Source organism: Mixophyes fleayi, chromosome 9 (genome assembly GCF_038048845.1).
Source record: "Mixophyes fleayi isolate aMixFle1 chromosome 9, aMixFle1.hap1, whole genome shotgun sequence".
NCBI lineage: Eukaryota > Metazoa > Chordata > Amphibia > Anura > Limnodynastidae > Mixophyes > Mixophyes fleayi.
This window is the reverse complement of record NC_134410.1, coordinates 82,574,602-82,595,960: the sequence shown is the minus strand read 5'-3', so window position 1 is coordinate 82,595,960 and position 21,359 is coordinate 82,574,602. Positions and strand designations below refer to the sequence as shown.

The 21,359-nt window shown below is 40.7% G+C and overlaps 1 protein-coding gene across 1 annotated transcript; it reads right to left on the bottom strand.

Moving 5' to 3' along the window:
• Window positions 1-1,450: 1,450 nt before the first annotated feature.
• LOC142100786 (regulator of cell cycle RGCC-like) lies at window positions 1,451-20,288 on the bottom strand. Its single transcript, XM_075184592.1, has 5 exons — window positions 20,182-20,288; window positions 6,480-6,632; window positions 6,278-6,364; window positions 6,127-6,189; window positions 1,451-1,717 (listed from the first exon to the last, which is right to left on the bottom strand). The coding sequence occupies exons 1-5, from the start codon at window positions 20,192-20,194 to the stop codon at window positions 1,710-1,712; spliced, it is 324 nt and encodes a 107-aa protein (XP_075040693.1). The 5' UTR covers window positions 20,195-20,288; the 3' UTR covers window positions 1,451-1,709.
• Between the last annotated feature and the right edge of the window lie 1,071 nt (window positions 20,289-21,359).

The following is a 21,359-nucleotide window of genomic DNA, read 5'->3' as shown; positions in this document are numbered from 1 at the left end:
TTTTATTAAATTCAAGATTTGGGAATTTATTCAGTTTTTATACATTATTATGTCCATATATATATGTCTGGATGATCTCTATCACCTCTCACTCCTGCCTCCATGTCACTACCCACTTATGGGATTCCCCACCATGCCCAATCAGACTCTCCCTCAGACTTCAAATTTTTAAATGCTCTCTGAAAACCCATCTCTTTATTAGAGCTTACTTTACTTCCACCAACACTAAACTCACTAACCCTCACAAATGTATCAATCCCCACTGTGAGCTACACTTATTCCTGTAGCTTTATCGGGTTGGGTACCTTTTAATGATGATTGTAATGCCGACAACGGATAACACGACAGGAATACACCAGAGGTGTATTCCCCAACAGACTTGTAATATTGACAGCTTGGAACACAGACCTCAAACAGTGGCGACAAATGAAGAAGCCAGCAGGCAGCGATGATGTCACTTTCAAGATGCACACTATGGGCTAGATTTACTAAACTGCGGGTTTGAAAAAGTGGAGATGTTGCCTATAGCAACCAATCAGATTCTAGCTGTCATTTTGTAGAATATACTAGATAAATGCTACCTAGAATCTGATTGGTTGCTATAGGCAACATCTCCACTTTTTCAAACCCGCAGTTTAGTAAATATACCCCTATGTTTCTTGCTGTTAACCTGGTAATTAAGGACGCGCCGCCTCTACAGTGTACTAGGCTTTTTAAACAACATTGTAGAGGCGGAGCGTCCTTAAATTACCAGGTTAACAGCAGGAAACATAGTGTGCACTTTGAAAGTGACGTCATCGGTGGCTGCCGGCTTCTTCATTCTGTTTGAGGTCTGTGTTCTAAACTGTCAGTATTATAAGTCTGTCCAGGAATACACCTGCGGTGTATTCCTGTTGTGTTATCCGTTGTTGTGGGTTACGATCAGGCACGGGCTTGCATATTACAGCTAGGGGGGCACACAGGCGGCCGCATCACATGACACGCGATGTCATGTGATGCGCCGGTCAAAATCAGGAGATTTTGCATCCGAGGGGCGGCCGGCCGGCCCTAACAGCGCTGACGCCGAGCGGCCGAGGACACCGATGCCCCCCTGCCCCCTAGGCCAGCCCGCCCCTGGTTACGATCATCGAGGTTAAGACAACCACCAGTTTCATCTGTGCCATTTTCCATTCAGAATGTAAGCTCTCTCATGAGCAGGGTCCTCTCTAACCCTTTGTTTTGATGTCTTCATTTATTTTGTCTACCTTGTGAGTCCCTGTTTTATGTATGTCCTGTTTTCCCCACTACCTAGCTATGAGGAGCACTGTGGCACCTTGCTAATCTATGATGATGATAATATTATTAATAATAATAATAATAATAATAATAAATAGAACTGAGACTAGTGGCAAAAAAACTGCTCTAGAGTAAACTTGTAACTATTAACATTAAAAGAGATAAATTAGGAATATTACTGAAACCCTTATTTATTTTTTAAAGAAAATATATGAATTATGTATAAATGTTTTATTACATTTTATATTACAGTATCTACAATAAATGTGTGAGTTTTTGCTACTTCCAGATGTTAAACCTGTAAACAGTTGTTCATAAACAATTTGTCAGTTACTTTAATGTAATACGCAAAACATCGTTATGTAGCTTCACGAGCTGATAGCGTTAACAGGAAGTTTGCTTGCAGTGGTTTTTTTACGATCATACTTCTTCTTTCAGAAATCTGCATGAACATAAATTAAAGGGAAATTATACTTCTAATTTTGGAAGGGAAATACCAATATTAACATGTCTTTGCTATTCCAATTTCCATGGTTCCAAATAACTTTGCAATTGCTAAATGCTGACATCAAAATAAAATTTGTAAACACATGCAATATTTTTGAGGAAAGTAACATTATTTACTGTTCCTCCCAGAAACACTAAAAGGATGCACAACCGATTCTTAAGAAAAGGGACAAAATAGGAAGCTTTATATAGGGGAATCCCATGCACATATTCCATTGACTGCCCAACAATGTTTAGATCCAGGCTTCAAGCTAGAGATATTTTCTGACTTCCCAGGCAGCCCTGTGACCAACAGGAGAGATTTGCTGACTTCTCAGGCAGTGTCCTGGCAAACAGAAGTGTAGCAATAGGGGTAGCAGAGACCTCACTGGTGCTCCATGCCAGCTATATAAATAAATGGTAGTAATAATAATAATGTTCTCCCCCATTTTCGCTGCATGCACTATGATCCAGGATACCTATGGTAGATTTAGAAGCTCCCTAAACCCAGAGATAGCACGGAACGACTAGGAGGCAGGCAGCAATACACTCCTCATATACGGCATGCAAGACAGGCAGCATTAATATAGGGTGTATCACTTTATGGAATTTACACAGGGAAGTGTTCATTGTTTTAAAGGAGCTTAGCCTTATTAAGGGCTTATCACTTCAGTGTAATAAGCGCTCCATTCAAGGTTTTGTTTATTACTATATAAGGGTTTAGAGGAGAACATGACAGACTATTAGATTCTATGCACTTTCCTTATGGTTAAACTATGTTTACCTTGCACAATCCAGTAAATATTACTGGTCATAGATAGAAGACTATAATCCTCCTCTTAATTTAAGATATAACTGTGGAAGGCATTATGAAAGCATAAGGTGTAACCATTAGCAATGCCAATTATAATATAATCCAGTTCATCTAATATAGGTGATTACCTTCAGTTATAAGGGGTCTATATTCCAAGTGCTTCCAGCGGTTTTTATAATCACTCTTCTATTTATTTTATTCAAAAGCACTTATATTTCGCTATTTTTATCCATGTTTGCTTTTAATTAAATTAACAAAGGTTACATTTTTTTCTAAAAAATGTATGACGTTCAGTTACCAATAATTAAATTTGATTGTTAACTCCAGGGAGTTAACTATTTACCTCTTCTTCTCTACAAATATACAGTCATGGCAAAAAGTTTTAAGAATTACACAAATATTATTTTTCACATAGTCTGCTGCCTCAGTTTTTATGATGGCAATTTGCATGTACTCCAGAATTTCATGAAGAGTGATCAGATGAATTGCAATTAATTTCAATTGTTCATTGCCATGACAATGAACTTTATCCCTAAAACAACATTTCCACTGCATTTCAGCCCTGCCAGAAAACGACCAGTTGACATCAGGTCAGTGAATCTCTCGTTAATACAAGTGACAGTGTTGACGATGACAAGGCTGGAAATCACTCTGTCATGCTGATTGAGTTAGAATAACAGACTGGAAGGTTTAAAAGGAGGGTGGTGCTTGAAATCATTGTTCTTCCTCTTTTACCCATGGCTACTTGCAAGGAAACACGTGCAGTCATCATTGCTTTGCACAAAAGGGCTTCACAGGCAAGGATATTGCTGCTAGTAAGATTGCACCTAAATTAACTGTTTATTGGATCATCAAAAACGTCAAGGAGAGAGGTTCAATAGTTGTGAAGAAGGCTTCAAGGTGCTCAAGAATGTCCAGCAAGCACCAGGACAGTCTTCTAAAGTTGATTCAGCTGTGGGATTGGGGTACCACCAGCGCAGCGCTTGCTCACGAATGGCAGCAGGCAGGTGTGAGTACATCTGCACGCACAGTGAGGCGAAGACATTTGGAGGATTGCCTGGTGTCAAGAAGGCCTGCAAAAAAGCCACTTCTCTCCAGGAAAAACATCAGGGACAGACTGATATTCTGCAAAAGGTAGATGGATTGGACTTCTGAGGACTGGGGTAAAGTAATTTTCTCTGATGAATCCCCTTTCAGATTGTTTGGGGCATCTGGAAAAACGCTTGTCTGGAGACGGAAAGGTAAGCGCTACCATCAGTCCTTTGTCTTGCCAACAGTAAAGCATCCTGAGACCATTCATGTGTGGAGTTGCTTCTCAGCCAAGGGAGTGGGCTCACTCACAATTTTGTCTAAGAACACAGCTATGAATAAAGAATGGTACCAAAACATGCTCCAAAAGCAACTTCTTCCAACCATCCATGAACAGTTTGGTGACGAACAATGGCTTTTCCACCATGATGGAGCACCTTGTCATAAGGCGAAAGCGATGACTAAGTGGCTTGAGGATCAAAACATCGAAATTTTGGGTCCATGGCCAGGAAACTCCCCAGACCTTAATCCCATTGAGAACTTGTGGTCAATCCTCAAAAGGCGGGTGTACAAACAAAAATCCACAAATTCTGACAAACTCCAGTCATTGATTAGGTAAAAATGGGCGGCCATTGGTCAGTATGTGGCCCAGAAGCTGATTGACAGCATGCCAAGGCGAATTGCAGAGGTCTTCAAAAAGAAGGATCAACACTGCAAATATTGACTCTTTGCATAAACTTAATGTAATTGTCAATAAAAGCCTTTGACACTTATGAAATGCTTGTAATTTTACTTCAGTATACCATAGCAACATCTGACAAATAGGTCTAAAAACACTGAAGCAGCAAACTTTGTGAAAACCAATACTTGTGTTATTCTCAAAACTCTTGGCCATGACTGTATAACACATACTTGCCAACTTTTTTTTCTTTTCTCCGGGAGATCCTGGAAGGGAGTTGTGGTGGGGGGCGGAAGGGGGATGGTTGTGGTAAATCTCGTCACTTTGGCCCCGCCACCGCAATGAAATCGACATTGTCGCGTCATTGAGGTTCACATCCTGCCCACTTCACTAGGAATTGGGCACAATGAGAGAAAATTACCTGCTGCCCTGGGAGTCCCGGAGACTTAATCGGAATTTGGAAGTCTCCCGGACACTCCTGGAGAGTTGGCATGTATGATATAACATATGCTGACGATGACAGTGTTTTACAGCCACATAGTTTCATCTATAGGTATATTTTTAAATGCATGCATGAAGTTAGCCATCTTCTGTGCAAGTATATTCCATTCTCTGACAAGAACATGCTTTCTGCTCCTGAAATATGTAGGCTACGTGATCAAACTAAAAGTTTTTCAGCACATTGGCTCTGAATCATCACATGATATTACCAACACAGGCAGGAAAGTGTGGCGATTATAGTAGAGTTATCTAGTGAAGTTCTCCATCTAACTATCCATGGCCCCATCTGAGCCAGATTATAGGTGGAGGAAAGTTACTTCGCAGACCACAGATCTTATTGGTATGAGTGGTCACACATGCAGCACTGGCTTTTACTGAAGCCTAAAAAGGGTCTGGGTAGTACTCCCCCTCTAGGCTGTGTGAGGAGCACCAGCTTCTCCCAAGGTTGCGCATGTGGCCCAAAGAGGGTCCCAGAAATGCACCAAGGCCCAAGATTCCTCACAGTTGCCCTGGCTACAGGATCATCAGTCAATTTAAATACTGAGTAATTTTAGCAGAAGGTACTAGAGAGGAGAATTTTTTTTCTCAAGAATAGTATGTGTGCAAATAACTGTACAGTGTAATTAGGCTTTTACTCAGGCTGCACTATTAATTAAGACTTTTCAAAACTGAATGACAGGTACGCTTTAGGGTGAAAGATACATCTCCTGTTTTTGGTGATTTTAGGCTGTATGTTTATTACTTAGACTGATTATGATGAATAATAGATGTTTTAAGTATATTCTTTGGAGACAGGAGTTCTATATAAAATAATTATTTTGATACATTCAAGGTTTTGTGTAGGGTAAAAATACAAATAATTTGTGCTGTTTCCTTTAGGTGTTTTTCTTGTAAATTTTGGGATTGGCAATTCCCTTATTGATAGCTGCATTTATGTGTTTTCTTTTCTCCAATATATGTTAATTTTTATATGACCTGGGCACCTGTCCTCAGTTTTGTGGATTACATTTTCTATATGCTGGTCCCAAGTAGGTTTCATTAAATCAAGATCTGTGCAGCTTGGAGGGAACAAGCAGGTCTCTGAAATTTGATATTTAGGTTTGAATTTATTTGAAAAAGAGGTAACTACACTGTTGCCAACACATGCTATAACAAAGGGTTTTGATTTGCTTGTAGGTTGACCCTGTTGCTAGTCCCTACACAAACAGCAACAATGAGCCTTCTCCTCTAATGATAAAAACCTAACCTGAACTGGCTGAAATCATTGCAAATCAAGAAGAAACAGTCAGTGTAAGTAATTGTATATACAACACTAAAACTCAGAGAATGTGGTATTACTTACCATTGAGAACTTTATCCAGATCAGAAATGAAATTTTCCAGTTCTCTTGTATCACCAAGTCTTGCTATGGATATATAGGAAATTATTGTTTAAACTGAATATTTCAAGCAGAGATGAAGCTACTTAATAACATCACTGTGTTTTAATGTTACCTTTTGGTTGGTGTCTTTTGTTGGTGAATGAAAAACTCAGATTTTCTTCACTAGTGTTCAAGCTGCTTCTCTGTGAAGAACTTACACCTAAAGGAAACAAATACATTCAAGGGCCAGAGAACATTAATCAACATTCCATCACAAAAATCACTAGGATCAAACATTTTTCTACTACAGCTTGATCAATTACTTGTTGCCTTACTTTCTGAATCACTGCTGCTATTATTAGCTGATGTCTGATGCTGTTTCTTTAGCTTTTCAAGATGCTCCTCAAAATCACACGGTCCTCTTTTGAAGTCTTGCAAAGCATCATCAAACTCTGATAGGGTAAGAATGAGATCTTCCCCTAAAGACACTAGAAGCAAAGGACAGTAACACATAAATTTTTATTTTTCTAGAACAACATTGTATTTTTTTCTAATAGTGACACTGTACCACTCAGCATAACAAGTTGTTAAGGAGAGCAAAGCAAAACAAAAGGAGTAAGTTTGCACATCGACAAACCATGTTACAATGCAAGGGGTGCAAATTAGTTTATTATTTTACACGTTTGGAAACGACTGGTTGCTTTTTCATGTAGCACACAAATACTTTATAGTTGTATTTTAACACTGAAATTTAAAGTTGATCTAGGACATGCCCTATCCCAAATATAAATCTGTGCCCACATTTTTTATTTACTTCCCTCCAATGCAACATGGCTTGTCTATGTGCAAATTTACTTCTTTTTTATGCTTTTCTCTCCTTAGTGACTCAGGCCCTAGATGTCAATATAGTATCTACCATATAGCTTATCACCACAATAGAAGAAAATCAGCAAGCCATTGTGATAAGGCCGGATATAAGACTATTACTATGGTTGTTGTTGGTGGTGAACAATGTAAAGCTGCTGTCTTTTTTTGCAGGTGGCAGGAAATGTAAAATATTCTATGTAGAAGAATTGTTCATTAGTTCAAAATGTTAAAAAATATGTCATGTTGAACTTTCAGAAATTATAATTGTGTTAGAAATCACAAAAAAACCAGCATGTAACAAATGTCAATTTTGTCTCATGGGTGGAAAAATTCCTTCTTTACCCCAAAAATGGCAATCGGATAAGTTTGCTGGACCAGTCATAATGCCCCCTTCTCATTATAGCTACAGAAACTAACTCTTGTAAGAAAAACATCCAGTCCATTTTTAAATTGTGTTAGCGTATTTGCCATCACAATCTCCTGTGGTAACAAATTGGACAGCTTAACCACCCTTACAGTACAAGAACCCTTTTCTATGCTGGTGTCAAAGCCATCTTTCTTTCATTTGTATCAGGTGACTTCTTCCTCATCTAATCTGTACGGTCCATAGTACAAAAAGTTCCTATTTTTGTACTTACCACAGATAAAGGATATCATATGCAAGATTTTATCTAACTAGTGAGTTATACAATAGTAATACTATGGTATCTAGTCTTTTTAATTACTAGGTAATACTACTGTATACTACCCTATTTATGCAAACCAGCAATACATTTATATTTGCAGGTGTTGCAGGGCACTGTCTGCTTCTACTCTTTCAACATTAGTTTCAGCTGAATTGTGAGGAAGAGCACAAAAAGTTAAGTAATTATTAGAGATGCTCAGGCTTGGTTCCCCGAGAACCGAACACACCTGAACTTAGCATATCTGAGTACTTTCGCGCTTTTTCGGAATCGAAAACGAGGCAAACGTCATCGTTACATGGTCGGATCTCGCGAGTTTTGAAATTTATAAATACCGCCCTCCACGGCGATCTAGCGCCATTTGAAAGAGGGACACAGAAGGGGTAGCACAGTGTGTAGAGCAGTTGGGCAGCAACATAGATAGAATTGAAAGAGGAGGGGGTAGTAGTGTTCAACAAAGTCTACAGTGACATTCAGGAGAGCTCCATTGCTAATTCTCATTGCAGAAAAGTACAAATACTAGTGCTGGCAGGCTTGGTGTAATTCTGTAGTCACATTCTACTGTGTTATTTAGGTAACACACAAAGAGGAGAGCTCCATTGCTAATTCTCATTGCCGAAAAATACAAATACTAGTGCTGGCAGGCTTGGTGTAATTCTGAAGTCACATTCTACTGTGTTATATAGGTAACACACAAAGAGAAGAGCTCCATTGCTAATTGTCATTGCTGAAACACAAATACTAGGCCTGGCAGGCTTTTCTTCTGAATTTGCACTCAAAGTGCACAGTGTTATCCAAAATGGATTCACAGCAGTACACAGAAAAGCAGGAGCACCAAGCAGTTGCTGCCACCAATCATGATGATAGTGTTAAATATGATTTTTTTGTAAAGGCCTCATAAAGCCCTTGTTCAGCCATTTCTGTAACTCGCATAGAAATATTTGTTTGCTAAAAGAGGTTGTTCATTTTTCTGCTGAAATGCAGTTTTACAAGATGTAAGCTCACGGACTTGAGGTTAAGTTGACATAGAGAAAAATGTAGCAACATTTGTGAACAATAGGTAGTTACATTTTCAGCTCGTAGTGTGGAAGCTGTGCACATGACATTGGACATGGCAGACAGGAGATAAACCTCCAGCCCCCCTTGAGATAAGAACAATTGACACATCTGTCCTGAGAAGGGGGAGAAAGTTAAACACCTCAAGAATACGTGAGATAGTTAATCAGCAGCGCATCTCATAGACTATTGTATGCTTATGACGTAGGATTCATATATTCAGAAGGCTATAAAAACTTGTATCTTTGTGTCAATAAACAGAAATATTCCTTGTATACAGAACTTGGTCTGTGTCTATTCTCTCCAGCTGATTGAAGCGCTTCCAGATATACTTGACACCACAGGCAAACTTGGATCAGATTTTAGATCTAACAATAGTAATCCCTGTAAGTCATCTGGTAAAGCCTATGTAAAAGTACATAGTGTTTTTAAGTCAGGGAAACAAAAATGTAAAAAAAACACATTTTACCTTAGTCAAGAAAAAAAGACCTGTAATCCAGGCAAAGTTATCTGCAGAAAAAAATAAAATTGCCAACATGCCATTCTACACACGCAGTGGCAAGAAAAGAATGAGGCCTTCACCTTTCTCTATGAGTGTGAGTTCTGCAACTGTCACTGAGGCATCTTCTTGTAAGGTCAGTTGTGACCAAGCAAAACATTGCCACCCGGACTCCAAAAGTGGTGTCCAAATACTTTTACGTGTAAAAGCCGAGCTGGAAGAAAACAGTAAGGCATTAGAGGAAAATGTATGTTCAGATTCAGTAATAACACAAATCCCTGAGGAGAGTCTATCCATGAGTGCTATGTGTAATCGTGACCCTTCTGATAGTGTACCCATAAAGAAGGCCCCTTTCAGCATTTCTGCAGATGTGTGCCTGAACAGCTTAAGTGTAGCCGGTGATACACCAATTGAGGATGCCACTTTGGAATTGTACTTCTGTAATGGCGGATTCCAGCGGTGATGAATTAATAATGTGTGAGGATGATGTTGTTATGGTTCTGTACAAAACCAATTCCTTAATTACAGCCATGGAGCCAGACACGTGATATAAACGTTTTAAACTGTTTATTGCAGAAAAGTATAGTCCAGGGAAGGCAAAATAAACAGTAAACAGTTCAGGCTGAATGGAACAATGGATTTCCAAATCTTGGCAAACAACAGGTAAATAATAATGAAATGCAGCAAATAACTTAACTGAAACCAGTTTGCAGTAGCAGCCAGAAACATGCAGGTAATCCAAGAACAGAGACACATGAGCAGGCTAGGAACTTCAATGACCAGCAAAGGATTCTGGAAAAGGCAGGCATACATAGGCCACAGACAGGTGTGGATGATTAACTAGCAGTGCTAGTTAACCCCTGATAGTAGGAAAGGCCGAACAGCAGCACCCCAGGAGAATTACAGGCACTGCAGGGTAATATGCACACAGGGAAACAATGCAAATAATAACACAGGGCAAAATGCACACAAAGATACAAGGCAGATCATAACATTATCCCTTCCTTACTGGAGCAGATTCCAGACGCTCCATAAAAAGTCTCTTTCAGACTTTTCTCTTCTTCTGCTTACTCCTCTTGAAGGATTTTCTAGGAGACATAATTGAGTCCTTCTCCAATGGAGTGCAGACAAAGCCCAATTCTTCGAAAGCACAAAAAGAATTTTCAAGTTCATCAACCAAGTCTCTAGAAATATTAATCTCAGACTCAGAGTCTAAATCCCATTCTAGAGTCGGAACAGGACTGTTAATTTTATGAGAAGATGGTTAAATGCCCATGAAGCTAGTAACCAAGGTTTGTTGTTTGTGATTGTTCTTTTTATTTTTTGAGGATATAGGTTGAGTAACGGAAGCAACGGACGTCGATGATTTGTGAATAAGCATAGGAGCTGAAACACAGGCCGGAATGGAAACAGAAAAACTATGACCAGGAAACTCAACTGTTGATTGAGAGTACTTCTTGCACACAGCGTTAACAAGTCCATGGTATTATGGATAATGGGGTTATTGGAATTTAGAAGGGAGAAGGCCCAGGTCTGTGGCTCTTCTCTAAAACTCATGATTATAGAACTCACTTGGTTAAATTGGTTGGCAAAGTAATCTGGAGAGTCTTGAAACTGTTTCATGGAAAGCTGAAGAACCGAAATAAACTGTTTGATGTCTCCATCAAAGAAGACTGGAGGAGGATCTGATGACTTGGAAGAGGCATCTGGGCATTCTGGCTCACTAGGAAACTCTGGGGAGTCTTCAACTTGAGCAGCAGTCCCTCACTGGGATGGCAGAGCATAAGTCCCCAACTGGGACGGCAGATCATGAGTCCCCGACTGGGAAGGCGGAGCATGAGTCCCCCACTGGGATGGCAAGCTGGGCACATTGGATGGATTGCCCAGACTGAGCACACCACTCGGACTGGACAGCACTATGAGGAACCGCAGAGCAGACAGCACTGTAAGGAGCCGCAGATCAGACAGCACTGTGAGGAGCCGCAGAGCAGACAGCACTGTGAGGAGCCGCAAAGCAAACAGCACCAAGTGGTAACTCGGGCTGAACCTCATAGAGTGGCAACTCGGGCTGAACCGCATAGAGTAGCAACTCGGGCTGAACCACAGGGGACAGGGCCCTCTCTGGAGCAGACTGGAGGGGCAGGGCCCTCTCTGGAGCAGACTGGAGGGGCAGGGCCCTCTCTGAAGCAGACTGGAGGGGCAGGGCCCTTTCTGGAGCAGACTGGAGGGGCAGGGCCCTTTCTGGAGCAGACTGGAGAGGCAGGGCCCTCTCTGGAGCAGACTGGAGGGACAGGGCCCTCTCTGGAGCAGACTGTAAGGGCAGCATACCCTCTGGAGAAGACTGTAAGGGTAGCACCCCCTCTGGAGAAGACTGTAGCTCAGGAACAAAGACAGCAGCTTGTGACTCGGAACTGGAGGCAGCGGCTGAAGACTCGGAACTGAGAGCACGGTGGCAGGACACTCGGGTGCAGAAGCTGCGGCAGGAGACTCGGGTGCAGAGCCTGCGGCAGGAGACTCGGGTGCAGAGCCTCTGACAGGAGACTCTGGTGCAGAGCCTGCGGCAGGAGACTCGGGTGCAAAGCCTGCGGCAGTAGACTCGGGTGCAGAGCCTGCGGCAGGAGACTCGGGTGCAGAGCCTGCGGCAGGAGACTCTGGTGCAGAGACTGCGGCAGGAGACTCTGGTGCAGAGCCTGCGGCAGGAGACTCTGGTGCAGAGCCTGCTGCAGGAGCCTCTGGTGCAGAGCCTGCTGCAGGAGACTCTGGTGCAGAGCCTGCGGCAGGAGACTCGGGTGCAGAGCCTGCGGCAGGAGACTCAGAGCTGGAGGCAGATGATGGCAGCTCAGTGCTGGAGGCAGATGATGGCAGCTCAGAGCTGGAGGCAGATGATGGCACCTCAGAACAGGAGACATTGGCTGGCGCCTCGGAACAGGCAGCTGGAGCTGGCACCTCAGGACAGGCGGCTGGAGCTGGCGCCTCAGGACAGGTGGCTGGAGCTGGCGCCTCAGGACAGGCTGCTGGAGCTGGCGCCTCAGGACAGGCGGCTGGAGCTGATAACTGGGGTTGGCAGATTGGGTCTCATGCCAGGGAGCAGAGCAGGTGAAGTGTAAACTAATCCGGAATGCAGAGAGGAAACAACAGAAAATGGTTTGGTAGGCTGTCGTGGTCTGCGGAGAGGACAGACTTGTAAGAAGTGTATATTACTGGCACAGTAGAGACACAGTTTGTTGGTTATTCTGCGCCGCCGCTCCGTGTCGGGTGTGAGGCCCTAAGGACAGTTCCATCTTCCACCACTTTTCTTTTCTGCCATTGCTGTGTACCAATGTGTCCTAGATGTGCTAGGAACTGCCGTGTGTTTGAGTCATTGCTCTGTCGCAAAGCATCAAGCCAGGTCGCTGCAGTATTTGTCCAAAAGTGTATGAAAATAATATTGTGACCTGTAAGGTGGTCAAAATTGACCGCAAATGACCTGAAATTAGTGTTATTGAGGTTAATAATAATGTAGGAACAAAAAAAAGAGCAAAATTAGGTGATTTTAGCATATTTTAGCAATTTTTCAAAAAAATACAGATCCAAAACCAAAACACACAAGGGCGGTTTTGCCAAAACCAAAACACGAAGCTAATCCAGATCCAAAGCCAAAACCAGTTCACGGGGGTCAGTGAGCATCTCTAGTAATTATAGGTAGAGTGAGAGTAAAATAGAAACATAATTAGGAGATTTAAAGTGAGAGATGCAATAATGACTAGAATTATTTCAGTGTTAGTAAAACCTCCTATCGACACAATTTACCAAGAAAATATCACTTGGTAAGTGCTCTTACCACTTTGTCGGCTAGTATTGGGTGCATCTGTTTATACGTGACCTGGATTATCGGTTCACACATGCACAGTGGAACTGGAAGCCCTGACTTGTGCTTCCAGTTACAAAAGTTTAAAACTAATAATTAAACTAAAAAAAAATTCAATAAAAATAGATAAAAATATTTACAATAGTTCCCAACTGAAATATTTAAATTGGGCCTTTTTTCTCTTTCAGTATTCCATGCAATCGCCATCCTGAGATGGCGATAGCGATTGGAGGATTGCAGCGATATGAACCACCACAATCCTTGTTAAAGAACTGCAATAATACAACAGTAGCTCTTGATAGACAGAGAGAAGCCCAAATCTGGCAAAGATTCTGGAGATAGGGCTTTTCTCTGTATAATAAATAGTCCCGGACATATTGTGTTAAGTCCCAAGTCTTCCGTGTTTTGCTAAAAAGACACAAAGGCAGGAAAAGAGGTGAAAACTTAACAAAAGGCAGGGCAGAGGAAAAGCAAAATAAAATTAGGAATGGAGGGTCTTCAATAACAGGGGCAAGCATAAGATTTTCACAATGGGGGGGGATCCACAAACAAACCACACTGCCCTGCAAAAAGGCTCCAATAAAAAGAGTACAGAAAAATGCTTAAATATCTACTTGTGTCATTGCCTGAAACACATGTGAAAAATGATTATGAACTGATATACATGTGATAATGGATACCTTTTCATATTAAAAAACAAGCATACATAATATCAGTGAGACCTTAATTTGCTAAGTAGAAAAAAAATTACACTGGAAGGTGTAAAGCATACTTGCCAACTCTCCTGGAATGTCCGGGAGACTCCCACAGCAGGTCAGCCTGTGTCCCTCCCTTCAGCAGCATCTCACCCTGTGCCCCCCCCCCTTCAGCAGTATCTCACCCTGTGTCGTCCCCCCCCCAGCCTTCAGCAGCATCTCACCCTGTTTCCCCCCCTTCAGCAGCATCTCACCCTGTGCCCCCCCTTCAGCAGCATCTCACCCTGTGTCCCCCCCTTCAGCATTTGAAGCTGTGTCCCCCCTTTCAGCATCTCACACTCCGTCCCCCCTTCACTCTCCGTTCCCTTACCTTCTTTCCTCATTTACTGCTGTCTTCTTTCCTGATGTCCTCTCTGCTGCTGCTCCTCAATGACACTGTCAGATGTGATGACGTCACGCCCGGCAGTCAATGAGAACAGTGAGGAGGAGGATTCGGCACTGGATTGGTAAGTTCTTTTTGTTTTTCCTTCTTCTTTTGCAAGGGCGGCCGCGGCACCCCTGTGACAGCGCCGCGGCACCCCAGGTAGCCGCGGCGCACACTTTGGGAACCGCTGCCCTAGGCAGGTGCCTAGGTTGCCGAGTGGTAAATCCGGCCCTGTCTGCATACATAACTACAATCAGTTCACAAGTTTGGGTGTTGATCATCATCTGCTACTTACACTGCCACTGGCCACCCGCATATAAAACCTATTTTCCATCCATATCTGCAACTACGTGCCTGTCTGAATCCGAATGCAATTGCTCAAACGCACCCTGACTGTACATTTCCTATATTAGAGCAATCCCTCCCTCTCCAGTCACAGCTCTTCAGATGTAAGGCATAAGTGCCTAAAAGTCGTAGGTCTGAATAACCGCAGTTGCGTACATTCACTTTCTATGCAAATGGGTGTATGTCTCACTCTGAATCAGACCCAGGGTGTTTTATGTTAAAGTGGCACAAGTTAGAGAGTCTCATAGCAGAGAGATAGATAATGAATTTTGCACATGTAGTGTGTGAATGATTGTATGTGTGAACAATATCTTTCACTAAGTAACAAAAGCAGGCAAACAAAAGAAAAATATAGACTGTTGAACAATCTTGTATGAAATCCGAATTTTGCTTATCCGTGTACCGAGCCGAGCACGCTCGGTACTCTCCCGCCCATTCGGAATCGAAATCGAGGCAAAACGTCATTGTGACATATTCGTATTTCTGAGCTCGGTTCTCGCGAGATTTGAAAAGCATAAATACCAGCCTCCACAGCAGTCCATCGCCATTTGACAGAGGGAGAGAGCAGGGTTAGGTCACAGGCTATATCAGCGCAGGGACAGAGCAATAATTGGACGCATTATTGTTTCTATTCTATACAATTCTAATCTTAATACCAATTGTTACAGCAGTAAGATGAGGATAGAGGAGGGTTTTTTTTTCAACTTCTGGCACTCCAAGTGCTTTTGGGGTTTCCCTTATTCCCCATTCTTTTGCAGTAATTTTTCCGGCTGTCAAAAGTCATATTTGTCAGCAGTGTAAAAAATAAATAGTTAGCACTCCAAGTGCTTTTGGGGTGTCCCATATTCCCCAGTGTTTTACTGTAATTTTTCCGGCTGTCAAAAGTCATATTTGTCAGCAGTAGGTACAAAAATATTTGGCACTCCAAGTGCTTTTGGGGTGTCCCTTATTCCCCATTCTTTTGCAGTACTTTTTCTGGCTGTCAAAAGTCATATTTGTCAGCAGTATAAAAAACAAATATTTAGCACTCCAAGTGCTTTTGGGGTGTCCCTTATTCCCCATTCTTTTGCAGTACTTTTTCTGGCTGTCAAAAGTCATATTTGTCAGCAGTATAAAAAACAATTTTTAGCACTCCAAGTGCTTTTGGGGTGTCCCATATTCCCCAGTGTTTTACACTAATTTTTCTGGCTGTCAAAAGTGATATTTGTCAGCAGTATTTCTAAATTTTTTTTGCACTACCAGTGCTTTGGGCTCATTAAAATGGATTCAAAGCAGTCCACATATGAGCAGATTCAGCAACCAGGTTCTGTCACCAGTCCTGATGGTAGTGTTCCCAGTACGTCATCTGGGAAAGGCGATGTAAAAGTACATAGTCTTTTTAAATCAGGGAAAAAAACACACACTAAAAATTTTTTTACAGTGTTGAAGCGAAAAAGAAGTGTAACTGAGGAAAAGTTAACTGCCGATATAAAAAAAATTGCCAACATGCCATTCTACACACGCAGTGGCAAAGAAAGAATGAGGCCTTCACATTTCTCTATTAGTGGCAGATCAAAAAATGTTACTGAGCCTTCTTCTTGTACGGTCACTCGTGACCAAGCAAGACCAAGTAATTTGGAGTCTAAAAGTGGTGCACAACTACTGTTACGCGTCAAAGCCAAGCTGCAAGAAAACAGTAAGGCATTAGAGGATAGGGTATGCTCTGAATCAGAAATGACACCAATCCCTGTGGAGAGTCCATCCACCAGTGGTATGCCTAATCGTGAGCATTCTGTTAGTGACAGTGTACACATAAAGAAGGGTCCTTTCAGCAGTACTGCTGATGTGTGCCTTAACAGCCAGAGTGTAGCCGGTGATACACCAATTGAGGATGCCACTTTGGAATTAGAAGAGGATGAGGAGGAGATTTGTGTAGGCGACGAGGGCACTAATGATGATGTTGATGATTATGATGCAGACAGATACCAAATTGCCTTTCTCAGTTTCTATTTATATTCTAGACTCTATAACGGCTGAATAGTTTTCTATTTTACTCCTAGTGGAGAGGGGGTCTGATGCAGACAGATACCAAACTGCCTTTCTCCATTTCTTTTTATATTCTGATTCTACAGTCTATGCAGGCTGCTTTTTTTCTATTCAACTACAAGTGGAGGGCGGGGGGGGGGTCTATAGAGACTGTGTGTAGGGTGTAATATACACCCAAAGACGATGGCTGCAATGCCAATAGGCTAAGATGAAGAGGAAGACAATCAGGTTTGTGTGCAGAATTAAGGACGGTCTACCAGGGATTAAACTGTTTTCTTCCTAATTTATTAGCTTTAGAATTACCTTACTTATCCAAGAAACAGGTGGAGCACTAAATTCGGTTATTTTAAAACAAAATAGCAAAACAAAACCAAAACACGCAATGGCGGTTTCGCAAAACCAAAACCAAAGCACGACGGTAATCCAGATCCAAAACCAAAACCAAAACACAGGGGTCAGTGAGCATCTCTAATTAATACAAAGGGGAATAACAACAGTCCTTTCTGAACAATGAATTGTATAGAGTGTTGTTAAAAGGTTTTATGAGGAGGAATCAGGAGACATTCAGCTCTGCAGCTGCTAAGTAACCAGTCCAACTATAGTTTTTTTGTTTTTTTTAATTAACAAACTTAACCAGGAAGTATTGAAGTTTCTAACATAGTTGGAGAGGCAGTGTAAGCGAGATTATTTAACTTCTAAGTTATCATGCAAGATCTTTATACCCAACATTGGGTGGGCTAGTTACATTTTCTCTCCTGACTTCTATACCACACCCTCCTCCATTCTTAGGACACAGTGTGGAGCAACAACAATCTAAAGAAAAAAACACCATACTATGTACAAGATGGCTAAGAGAAAGAGTCATTGGAGTCATGGAGTGTGAAGTCAAAAATATTTCTAAATGGTGGGATAAAAACAGTGTTAAATTATTAAATGACAGCTCCAAATTTTCAGTTTTCAGTGGACACCCTGATTCCAGAACCTCACTCACCTATGGTCCAGTATTCACACGAACAGGTGGTTTCCCAACATATGGCACATTATTATTATTACCATTTATTTATATAGCGCCACTAATTCCACAGTTCTGTACAGAGAACTCACTCACATCAGTCCCTGCCCCATTGGGGCTTACAGTCTAAATTCCCTAACACACACAGACAGACAGACTAGGGTCAATTTTTGTTAGCAGCCATTAATTAACCTACTAGTATGTTTTTGGAGTGTGGGAGGAAACCGGAGCACCCAGAGGAAACCAACGCAAACATACAAACGCCTCACAGATAAGGCCATGGTCGGGAATTGAACTCATGACCCCAGTGCTGTAAGGCAGAAGTGCTAACCACTTAGCCACTGTGCTGCCCTCATGCTAGGCATTGCTAGAATTTTGCCCACTAACAATGTAATGCCAGTGGACAATATGCTGTGTATAGACAGGGGTAGGAGGAGCACCAGGAGACTGCTGCAATTTTTTCTCTACATGTGTCTACCGCTTGGAAAAAGTCAGTCATTCCCATGTAATCTTCAAAAGTTAGTACTTCATTCATTTTGATTTTAGGTCAAAATCTCATTTGAACTGCTGGTTGGATGTATTAATCCTTTCATTTTGCTACAGAGGGCAAATGGAGATATCCTCGTTATTCATTGTAAAACATCTGTCAATGTATACTGAGGCTCCAGGTTCACATCTCTACTTTTACAACATATGGGGGTAAATGTATCAATATGCGGGTTCTTCAACACCCGCAGGTTCAGCCTCTTCCGCGATTAAATTTCAAGCGGCGCTGCATTGTAAAGGGTTAACTTCCCTTTACAATGCAGCGCTGCTTGAAATTTAATCGCGGAAGAGGCTGAACACGCGGGTGTTGAAGAATCTGCATATTGATACATTTACCCCATGGTCTTGCTTCCACGAATGGGTGTGTCAGTCGTTTGAAAGACTAAGCCAACAGACAATCTGTGCGTATATATATCATGGATACATTTGGAAACATGGATAATGTTGGACATGGAATACAGTTAGGGAAACATGGATAATGTTGGACAAGGAATGCAGTTAGGGAAAATTTAAATAAAAGAGGATTTAGGAATACCAGTCAACAGAAAGCTAGGTGTCAGAACACAGTGCCAAACAGTGACCGCAAAGGCGAATATAATCCTGAGTGAAAAGGGGTAGAAATGCACATGATGGAAAAAAAGCATTACCATTGTATAAGTAACTAGTTAGACCACATTTTGATTATAGAATACAATTTTGGTCACCTCACTGTAAGAAATACATAGGAGAATGCAAGAAAATCTATAGCTATCGCATAAATAAAGGGGATTAAATGGTTACCTAATAAAAGGAAGATAAAAAGACTAGGTTTACTTACTTGAAAATATGCCTTAAACGTTACCTGATTAATATGTATATAGAGTGTGCTCAATACAAAGCTGTGTCTAACAAACCTTTCATACCAAGGACCAAACAGAGATCAAGGGGTAATTCACATGGAATGAATATGGTTTCACCATCAGCATAGGAAGGGGTTACTTATTGTAAGAGGGGTTAGGCTGTTACAATTCTTTACAATGTGAGGTTTTGATGGCAAATTCACTAACATAATTTCAGAATAAATTGGATACCTTTCTTACCATAAATGTTAACTGTACCAATAGTTACATAACATTATGAGGGTGATTGATCCAGGGCATTATCTGATTATCTGATGTAATTTCTGGGATTAGGGAGGAACTTTTTTCTCTGGTGAGGCTAAATTGGTCAAACTGGGGGTTTTGTTTTGCCTTCCTCCAGATTAAAACAAATAGAATGTATGGAAGGTTGACAATGATTTACTTTTCCAACCTTATCAAATATGTAAATATATAATCTACAACATATGTTTTGATAGTTCTAATTAAACACAAGTCATAGTTCTTTTCAGTAAGATTTTTACTTAATGGAATCTCAAGGTTTATTTAATTTGATTAAGGTTTAGACTGGGATGAGTTGAAATATATGTGTAAAATGTATGTTTGGATATTTGACAGACAAATACAACTGAAGCTTCTATCTACTGCTGAGCAGGTGGAGTGAACATCTTACGGGAAAAAAAATCTAAATCTTAAATATTGCTTCTCAGAAACGTGAAAGTGTATGATTCTTACATTAAATGAATAGTACTGTAGTTTAATTTTCTGAATTTATAAAATGTGTGTTGTGATACATACTATAAATGTAATAAAATTAGTAACACATAATATGTTGGTTAAACCATCCACTTCATGATTAACATCAGTTTTTCTCACTAATTATTAACATGCTGAAACTTAGATCTAATCAAAGAATCACTGATCTCATAAAGAACAAAATCTGTTATCTGTAGACTATGAAAGGACCCTCATACTTACTTACTCCAAGTCCCTTGTAGTGATTGAGTATCTATATTATCAAGGCAGGAAGGACACATGTATACAACATTGAAACATAATATGCAGTACTAATTATAACACCAGGGTTCTGGCATCATATGATACTCCTATAAATAGTGTTATGGTTATTTGAAATTGTCTTTAGAAAGTGAAATATTAAGTACAGCAAAAATAAGTCTTACCTTTTCTGTCCATGGCTTGTCCTGTTTTACTATAATATAGACACTCTGCTCTGCACCACTTATACAGATTGCCAGATTTCAGAGTTTAGTTGACAAGCCACACCCTTTAGACATTAGTAGACCATACAATTTTGTACAATAAAACAGTAGGAGTGGAGCTGTAGAGTGACAGGATGTGTGCTGTTGTGGTTTATGAATGGAAACCACTTGTGCAACGGCTAAATAACCTGAATATTCTTAGAACCGCTGTAAGCAGTTCACAGATATAAACTTAAGGGAAGATTGTTAAACGAAAATGGAAAACTTCCTTGCAAATGTCATCTATGTAATGTGAAAATTTTCTTTATCTTATGTTGAATATTATTAGAAGTAGCACCATTATTTAAAACAATAATATTACCTACAGAACTGTAAAGTTATACTTTGGAAGTAAACAGGATACAATAACTATCCTTTTACAATAGGGACTGATGCAAAAAAGTAAGCTTGCAAACCTTGAAAGTGAACACAAATTGTATGCTAAATATATTATTATGAATAAAAGTGATAAATGTATATTTTATGCTACTTAAATAAATTCTATATACTTACCTTATGCTGACATGCAGCTGTCAATGATCTCTCTCAACGTTGGTGATACTGAGATGTATATGTAAAAACAGGAAAATATGAATACGCATCTCTGCTCTATTTTTCAGCATTTTTTTTAATTGAAAAAGTAGCTTTATTTGCATAAAGTACAAAAAACACAGGCGATACATTACATTCAGGTGCACACAGTACACCATAAAACATAATCATGCATACATTTTAGAACAATACAAGGTATAAAGTACACGATATAACATCCTACACTATACATCAAGTACTGCACTAACCATTCAAACTTTAAACAATATCACATTACAATAAAAAACATTGGATATGAGGGGGAGGTAGGTGAGAGGGGTAGGGTGGGGGAGTCAAGAGCAAAATGTTTTATTGAGGACAGACACAAAGGGAAGGATGCATAAATAAGACATGACATTCAATAAAACTGTGGTGGGGAATGGGTTGGATGGGGTAAGGGAGGGGAGGCACAAACCAAAGATTTTATTGAAAAAAAACACACAATGGGGAGGAGAAGAGGGAGACAACAATCAACAACAACCAATCGTTGTCTTCTTCCTCAGGACTGT